The sequence below is a fragment of the Elephantulus edwardii genome, unplaced genomic scaffold (assembly GCF_000299155.1).
Source record: "Elephantulus edwardii isolate Elephantulus edwardi_28Jun2011 unplaced genomic scaffold, EleEdw1.0 scaffold00151, whole genome shotgun sequence".
In the NCBI taxonomy this organism is placed as follows: domain Eukaryota; kingdom Metazoa; phylum Chordata; class Mammalia; order Macroscelidea; family Macroscelididae; genus Elephantulus; species Elephantulus edwardii.
This window is the reverse complement of record NW_006399901.1, coordinates 7,744,235-7,753,670: the sequence shown is the minus strand read 5'-3', so window position 1 is coordinate 7,753,670 and position 9,436 is coordinate 7,744,235. Positions and strand designations below refer to the sequence as shown.

Genomic DNA, 9,436 nt, shown 5'->3' with positions numbered 1-9,436 from the left:
CCACACTCCCCTATCTCTGCTAAAGACAGATTCTGGGGCCTGGTTGCCCCTACTCAGCCCAAGGGCTCCACAAGCACATAGGGACTCTGCCTGCAGAGAGAATGGGCTCTCCTCCTGCTGGGTCACAGGGATGCAGGAGCCAGGGAGACAGGAAACAAGGTCCTGCATAACCTTGAACTTTATACCTTTGACTCCCCAAGCCCAGCACATCCCTGAGACCACCAGACCCCAGCCCAGCAGCTGGGTTCTGAGCTGTCCAACATCCACACTACTCACCAATAGCGCTTCTGGTGCCAGGGACCATGTGCCCCTGGCCTTCTGCTGGACCTGGGTCTTCTTGAACACAGCTCTCAGCTTCACAAGGTCAGGGAAGGGCAAGGATAAGGAGGTGTAGAAGGGGTTCCTCACTGTTCCCAAGTGCCCAAAGAGATCCACCTCGTTCACACCTCCTAGCCTCTCCCCCTGTAGGCCCACAAGACACCCCTCACCTACTGAACTCCTGCAGACCCCTTCTCATATCCTTCCTTTGGATCCTTTCCCCTACAGACCTTCTTTGGGCTCCCTCCTCCCAACCCATGAGCTGTGTGGGGCAGCTATTGTGTCCCTTAATTGCAGAAAGGCACAAGAAGTGAGGTCTCACTTGTCCCAAACATCTCACCTGGGGTACAGGTCCTAGCTAACCTTCAAAGAGAGGGGTAAAGAAAGGCTCTGGGACTTTGGATAGGGGTAGGGGCAACATCTGGCATTTTGCAGAGCTGGAGAGGCCCCTCCTTGCAAATGGGAGCAGAGAGTGAGGAGACACCTCCAGAGAAGGGGGCCTGGTACCCCTCTGGTGACACCTATCCCTTGTCTGCTGGGAGTGGGAGGTACTCACATGACCCTTCAATGAGGTCCTGACTATGGCTGTGACCAGCACCTAAAAAGGATCCCCTCAGGGTCCAGGTCTCCTTGGTCCAAAGAAAGACTACAGGTTGAGGCAGGGATGAGCATGGGGCTTGGTGTATGTCCTGGGGGTATTAAGGTCTGGCACCCCTCATAATAGCCCAGGGCACAGTAATCATTACTGCTACCCTCTGAGTCTCGGAGGTCCAGTCTGATGTGAGGAGCAGGGACCCAGTCCTCTTGGGGTAGGTAGGCTGGAGGCTGCCCCTCCCAAATCAGGTCCCCCTCTGGTAGCACATCTTCTGAGCCCAGAGCAGGCAGGCCTTCCTTCTTCTCCAAGCAGGAAGGTGGCCAGGGCCACACTGGGGTGCAGGTCAATGGCGCCACCACCTCGTGGTTGCTGGCTGAGCCTCCTGGTTCGGCCGCCTGACCCACTCGCTGAGTCCCCGTCCAGGTCTGGAACATAGCACAGCATGAGATGGTCAGACTGCATGCTATGCCAGGGGACTTATCATGGGAAGGACCAAGTGACCTCTTTTCCAGGGAACCCTCAACCCTCTCCAAGGCTGAGTTTACCCCCACACATCAGCCAAGTCTCTGCCCAGAAAACCGAGTCCCTTCAGCCACACATGAGGTGCTCCCAATGGTGGGAAGTAAAGTGCAGAGCATAGCAGTTGTAGATGGCGGAGGACCCTGCATCTTTCTGAAGACCCGCGGACCCACAGACATCCACAAAAAAAAGGACAGGAAGGACAGTCTTGGCCCCACAGAACTGAATGCCTGGTGTCCCCTGCAGAGACCAGGGCACATGAAGGGGCACTGCCTGCACCCCAGGGTTGGAGGAGCCACCTGTCAGCCACTATGAAGGTCCCTGACACTTGCCTGAAAGACACAGACACCTCAGGGGGAGGATGCAAAGGCCCGAAAGGAAGAGACTTTGAACTGACCACTTCCCTAAAGGAACCAGCGGAGGGAGGCACAGACTGGGATTTGAGACACCAGGGCAGAAAGAAATGGGAAATACTGAAAGCTGACCATTTCATGTTCAAGCCACTGTGTGAATTCTAACTCGCCAGATACACAAGAAAAGCTCAAGGCTCCACTAGAGGCCAGGAGCCCACATCCTGGGCCTCCAGACCTGGGGGCAGCTGCACACGTACCTGGAAGTTCCCATGGTGCACCGTGTACAGGGGCTGGAAGAAGGCAGCGGGAGAGGGCACATCCTGGTGGAAGGTTCTCTTCACCCTGCACCAGGGTGGTGGGGCGGGGCAGGGACAGTACTCAGTCCTGGTGGCCACCCAGCAAGTACCACCTGGGCTTCTTTCTGCCACCCTCTACCCTCTCACTACACTGACAGACATGCTTCACAGTGGGACTGTGAGTGTCCTTGGGCAGGACAGATGGTCACAGCCTCCATCACAGACAGTTCTCAGCTCCCTTTCCTGCCACATGCAACACTGCCCACCACTCCCTGCACCTCCAATTCCCTCCTCACCAACCAGAGTCTCCCTGTCTCTACTCCAAAACAAACAAACAAAAAAGACAAGAAAAACCTTGAAGAAGCCATTGAAGTGATTCTGACTCACAGTGATATGATCCCGTAGGACAGAGCAGAACTACCTTACAGGATTCCTAAGGATGTAAATCTTTACAGAGGAGTTCTGGTGGCCTAGTGGTAGGGAGTTGTGTTGCCAAACCAAAGGCACATGGTTCAATCCACCAGTTGCTCTATGGAAGAAAGATGGACAATCTTCTGTGCCATTTACAGTTTCTGAAACCGGCTAGAGGGTCAGCTACGAGTCAGTTCTGACTTGATAGTACACAACAACAATAACAACTCTTTATAGAAGCAGACTGACTCTTCCTCTCAAGGAGCACATGGTGGGGTTTGAGCCACCAAGCTTTCAGTTTGATGGCTTTAACCACTGCACCACTTCCCGCCTGGAACCCGCCATTCCCCCACTTCCCTTGCTCTCTGCCCAGCTCTCTAGCCTTCTCCCTCCCTCACAGGCCAAGTCCTGACTCACCACTCTGTCCCTCCTGACCTGGTCAGTCCTCCTTGAGCCAGAAAGGGGCCTGTGTCTTCCTTCCATTCTAGGGTCTGAGAATGGGGCCCTGCACATGCCAAGTCCCCAGAAGTGTTTTCCCAAAATAAGTGGATGTGAACAAGCCTCAGAAGATATGAGGAATCAAGCCACAGCTCGGCCGGGGACTCCTAATGCCCCCCGCCACGTGACCCATGAGGGGTTGTGCATTGGTACCCATGGCTGCAGCCACCTCCTCCTGACTCCGCCCCAACACAGACCAAGGAAGGGACAGTGGAAAGGAGAAGTTTAGCCTTGGTAACTCCCATGCAGCACACCCCTTGAAAGACACCTGGGTGACAGCTTGAACAGGAAGTAGGTCAGGCTGGTCATCAGGAGGAAGATAGACACAGCAATGAGGGCACCATCTGGCCTCTCCCAGGGTGGGCTCCGGGAACCTGTAAGCAGCAGGACTAGGGCTGTGAGCAGTCACCTAGCTGGGATTCCCTGTCATCTGCACTCTGGGCCCAGGAGACAGGGGTGGGCAGCCTGGTGGGGGAAGCTCCTGCCTGCTCAATACCCTGCCTTCATGTCCCCACTTGTGGGTCACTTGTCAAGGCCAGTACCTTCTAAGCACAGTGGTTGGCCCAGCCCAGCCACCCAAGGTGATGATCATGTCCAGCTTCCAGAGGCGTGGGTGCAGCCCACCACCCGTCACACTCCCTGCGCCCAGGACTCCTTATGCTCTTGGTGGGGGTTGTTAGTATAGTGGTTAGCTGAGGGAGTTGGAGTGATTGCCTCAGTGAAGGGCCACTAGAGTGACGGGAGCAGGGTGCCCACCTTGTCTCTGGGGAGCCAGGAATCGCACGGACGGGCTCCACTCACTCCACGGGCCCTCATAACGTTCCTCCTCATCCATGTCGTCCTCTTGCACCATCTGCACACGCAGCCTGGCCTCATATGCAGAATCAGGGTCCAACTCCACGGCTTCCAGGACAAGCCGGGTCACTCCAACAATGTGGTCCTTGTGGTGGGCCTGCTGTGGAGTCGGGCAGTTAGCAGGTGCTGGAGGGCTGAGGTAACCATCGGAGGTCAGTCCTCCAGGATGTAAAAGCACAATGGCAACAACTGTGTGTGCTCATGTATATACCAGCACATACAAGTCTACGCATGTACACAGACATCCATATACACATGCATGCACAAACTCATAGACACACAGCAACATGCATAGATGTGTACACTGGCACACCTAGTGCATGCACTAACATACACATGCAATTATGTGCATGAACACGGGGCACATTCATGTACACATTCATGCTTGAACACAGGTAAGCAACTATACGCACGCGCATGAGCAAAGACACATATATAGCAGTATGCATGCGTGGAGACATTTGTGGTGTGCACCCACACAAGCACATATGCACAGTCACACATGTGTGCACGAGCACAACTGCACACACATTTACGTCCCATGTAAGTACACACAATCACATGTACACAGAGGCTCACTAACATGTACACACCTATACAGAAGCACATAGGGACAAAGGCCCATGAGCCCATGCACACATACACACAAACACATGTGCACCCAATCACATGTACAATCACCCGCACACATTTACACAGACATCACTCGTGTGCACACACCCGGGCACACCCATGCACACACATACATACACTATCACACAGATATACACATTTGTCATATGTGCACATGGAGACCTATTTGTGTGTACCTGCAAATACATGCATGTGCAAGGTGGTACGTTCATGTGCACATGCACATATATTCACTTGCACATATAGGCACACAGATGCATGCACAGACATACCCTTCTGTGTGTGGACAGACACGTGTGTATGCACACAGGCACAGGAACACAAACATGCACTTGCACATGCACATGCACACAATTCACATAGAGTCCTTCATAGTACACACACTCCAAGCCCTGGTCTCCTCATCGTCACGGACAGAGCCCACACAATACTCTTAGTTTTGCAGCTCTCACCACGAGTACGCTCTCTGCCAGATTACCTCCCAGGCCTGCTGCTCCCTCTTGAAGGCCAGCTGATAGGCAAAGAGCCAGGTCATGGGCTCCAGAGCAGCGCTCACACTCCAGGTCAGGATGCAGTAGTCAGAGCTGACGTTGCTCTGCAAGTCCAAGGGAGGATCCAGCTTGACTGAAACCGAGGGAGGTGCATGAGGCCACAGCCCCAGGGCCCCTCTGAGGCCTGGTCATAGGTCTCACTAATACTGGGCTGCCCACTGTGCTTCAGAGCCTCCACCACCCAGCATCCAGGGCACCCCACTCACCATGTCTTCGGGGCAGATACTGAGGGTCTACCAAGCTGACCTGCTCCTGCCCAGCAACACAGCGGTGCAACATAATGGTGAAACTGTCCGAGGGCACGAGGACCTCCTGAGGTGGTAGCTCCACAGAGCAGTTGCCAGCCCGAAAGATGCATTTGTGTTTGCTGCCTGCAGCATGCTCACTGGGAAGGAGGGACACCTGTCAGCACAGTAATCTTCAGGACCTCACACTCACCCCAGACCCCATGCAGGTAAGCCTGACTTTCCCTCACCTGATGAGAAGGAGCCAGGCATCGCCACCCACGCTCAAGCCTGGGGCTGACCAGTAACAGTCGATCCGGAGGATGTTGTTATTGAGGCAAGTGACAGTACCAAGCTCCAGCTCTGGGACAGTGACTGACAGGCTGTGGTCAGGTTGTAGGACTGGCAGCTGACATTCCTGTAAAGGGCTGTCCCCTGGAAACAACCCCAAGAGAATTCACTGAAGGCTGGTGCGGTGGCCAATCAGTTCTGGCCCCTTATAGTGGGTCTTCCAGCCCCAGGGAAGGCCCTGAGGGAAACAACCCAGTAAAGGAGGTGCTGGTTGCACCACACAGTGTCCTGACAGATGGCAGCCCTCCCACCTCAGCACCTGGTCCTCACCTCCTCTTCCTTCTCCTCCTCCTCGTCCTCCTCCCTCTGGGAGAGCAGCTGCCATGTAGACACAGGCACAGACCAGGAGCTGGATGCCCACTTTCCGCATCAGGACCTTGTCCGCCAAGGACCGACCTGCAAGAGATCCTGTTCATCAGGTGCCCAGGAAGGGTGCCATCTGTGAGATGCCTCTGAAGAGTGCTCCTCCCTGGTGGCCCCCATGAGATGCTCCTCTGAGATGCCCCCATTAAGGATGCTCCACACAAAGTCTCCCCTATGAAGATATTCCCATGATGCGCTGAGGATGCTCCTTCCTTAAGAGTGTTCCATGGCACGTGCTCCCAATAAGGATGCTCCCATGAAGTGCTCCTCCCTGTGAGGTTCCACTCACGCAGAGTGATCCCATGAAGTGCTCTTCACTCTGGATGCCCCCCATGAAATGCTCCTCACTAAGGGGGCTCCCAGGAAAGTGTCGTTCTAAGGTCCTCTCAACAAGGCTGTTGCCCTTGAGTTGCAGCATAGAGCATGTTCCTGTGTAAGATGGTTCCCTAGGTTCTATGAGCTCCCGGCAACATCCTCTGAGGGCCAGCACCACCCTCCTCATCACATTCCATGGGGCAGGACGTGGCACTAACATCTCTGTTCACCAAAAAGGGAATTGACCTGCTCACACACATGACTACAACACTCCCACCCCCAATTCCTGATCCAATTCCTCAACTAGTCATGTCTCTAAGTCTGCAAGGAGGCTCCAGTCTGAGCCCATATCTCGCCCTGCAGGGGAAGCCAGGGTTGGGAAGGTGCTCATGGCTGATGACCATGGGCCACATTGCCAGATGGCACAAGTCTTCTGCTCAAAATCTCACAGCAGTTGTGTGAAGTAGAGGAACACTGGAGAGGAGACCAGCCCATGAACACAAGCCAGGTAGGTTCAGCCAACCTCTCCACACCCTATCCTCTGTCTCTCTCAAATAAAGATCCATCCTAGGCTTCTGCACAGGCAGATGCGGGGCGACAGAGCAAGGGTTTTGTGCATTAAACTGCTCTTCTCTAAGTACTCTCTTAGCATTGCCCCTTAGTACACTGTGCAAGCAAGCCCCCTAGGCAAGCCCTGGTATCAGGAAGTACCTGGGTGCTGGGAGGCTGCTGACACCCTATCACCCCATTTGCAGCTCCAGATGGAACACTGATAACCCCAAAGCAGGAAGACAACCAGCCCCATTATACAAGTCTGATGCATGATAAGGAGGCCCAAATGAGCAGTGTGCATGCAGACCACGGCACGCAGGTCTCCGGCAACCAGCTTAGAACCTGCACAAAGTACACACACCCCGTGGAGCCCACGTCCTGGCAGAACCTCCCTTTACAGAGCCCACACCCTCATGGACCCCATGCTCTCACAGAACCCACATCCCTAGTGGAACCCGCACCCTCAGGGAGCCCATTCTCTCACGGAACCCACACCCTCATGAAACCCACACCCTCAGGAACCCCCGCCTTCATGGAGCCCACACCCTCATGGAACCCACACTTTCATAGAATCCACACCTTAATGGAACCTATACCTTCATGAAGCCCACAGCCTCCTGGAACCCACTCCTTTAAGAAGTCTATGTATGCCCTCATGCGACCTACACATTGATGGAATCCACACCTTAATGGAACCTGTACCTTCAAGAAGCCCACAGCTTCACAGACCCCATGCTCTCACAGAACCCACATCCTCCATGGAGGCCACGACTTCATGGAGTGCACACCTTCACGTAGCCCACACCTTAATGGAGCACACACCTTCGTAGTCTACACTCTCATGGAACCCACATCTTCATAGTCTACAGCTTCATGGAGCCCACACCTTCACCTTCATGGAACCTACATCTTCACGGAGTCTACATCTTCACCTTCATGGATCCCATGCCATCACGGAAACCACATTCCTCAATGAGCACAAACTCTCATAAAGTCCACACCCTAACAGAGCAGACACTTCGCCAGGGCCCACATACACCCTGTTAGTCAGTCTGTCCAGCCACCAACAGGACAGACTCCTATTAAGACCCATTAATGGAAGACCTCTATCTTCCCCAGAGCTACCTTCGAAGCTCACTAATCCCTGAATGCAGCAGTCAGCTGACATCCAGTCCAGCTGTCAGGTGCTTGAGGTAGACCCAGGTGATACAGAGCTGTCCTCAGGTAAAGGGACCCCACGCAGTTCTCTTGGGTGAAACCACAGGTAGACCCAAACCTCTCTCTCCCTCGTACATCTCACTCACTGGGAGAGGACATTTCTGAAGCAGGGCTACCCCATCCTTGGCCACAAATACCCCCACCCACAGGCTCCCCAGCCCAGGAAGTCACCGGATGAGGTGAGGGAGCCCTGACCTCAGCTGGGACAACCCCTGGTCACACAATGGCTGTACAGGGTTGGGGGGAAGCAGTGTCTTCCCCTCAGGCAGACCTGTCCCAGGGTACGTTCTTGGTCCTGCTCCCCTACAACCACCTGGGACCCTTCTCAGAGACTTCCTCACAGCCTCAGCCTCAGGGTCAGGGTCCAGACCAGGATGATCCCAGGAGGGCCTCAGATGGGCACTGTTGAGCTGGCCTCTTGGGACTGTACCCACTCACAGTTCCTCACATGGGTGTGCGTGAAGGAAGGGGCAGAGCCAGACACGAGTGGCCATCACCCTGGGACATGCAGGCACTGTGGAGACCAAACGCAGATGGGGATGTGCTGCTTTGTAGGAGGGTCCGCCAAGCACAACCTGTCAGACTGAGGAACCTACAGGGGCTGCTGCCCTAGGCAGAGCTCACTCCCAGGCTCCCTCCTCCCCACAGCACACAGCATCCACCCGAAAGCCCCCCAGGCCACAGGAACACCCATTTCCCTTTGTTTCAAGGGTCAGCTCAGGCATCAGTGAAGCAGTTTCTTCTGTAATTAGAAGTTCTGAGAAACTCCATGCCCCTGTGTCCTGCCTGCCCATGAGCCCAGCCAGCCTAACCCAGGACAACACCGTGACTCCCCTGGTCAGCCGGGCAGGGGTCTGAATCTCTGGAGATACCTGAGTGTGGGTACCTGACAACTCTGCAGAACCGGGGGCGAGATGACCACAGCCCACCACTCGTGGACGGGAGTCACACGAGTGGCTCCTCTGCCACCACTGCCTGACACACTCACCTCCGAGGTGCCTGCCCTGTGCCATCGTGTCCTCCAGAGCTGAGCATGCACAACACTGTGTCCTCACCAGGCAGTAAAGACCCTTGTCCGGCTCAGAGATGAGTGCCGCAGCTGTGACTTGAGCCCGCCCAGGGGCTGATACGCCGCCCACATGGAAACCACGAGCCACCGAGAGCTGCTGCTACATGACCCTGCCTGCCAGAGAGCCAGGTTAGATACTTTGAAGGCCGCATCAGCTGGGGGTGCCTCCACTCTGCAGGTACAGTCCTGAAGCAGCCCAGAAGGTGCAGGGCCCAGGGCAGACAGCCCTGTCCTTCTAGGACAGCCTCCTCTTCCCCAGGTAGGATTGAGCCAGGAGACGAGGAGGAATTAAATACAAAAACAATTCAACTCTTT

At 55.0% G+C, this 9,436-nt stretch overlaps 1 protein-coding gene across 1 annotated transcript; it reads right to left on the bottom strand.

Moving 5' to 3' along the window:
• Positions 1–276: 276 nt before the first annotated feature.
• On the bottom strand, positions 277–9,065 carry LOC102848173 (interleukin-9 receptor-like; the record flags this gene model as incomplete). Its single annotated transcript, XM_006894911.1, has 10 exons — positions 9,041–9,065; positions 5,875–6,000; positions 5,505–5,688; positions 5,236–5,414; positions 4,957–5,102; positions 3,747–3,945; positions 3,259–3,364; positions 2,043–2,127; positions 1,246–1,338; positions 277–462 (listed from the first exon to the last, which is right to left on the bottom strand). Coding segments are annotated over exons 1-10 (1,329 nt in total), but the record flags the coding sequence as incomplete, so codon positions are not given.
• Between the last annotated feature and the right edge of the window lie 371 nt (positions 9,066–9,436).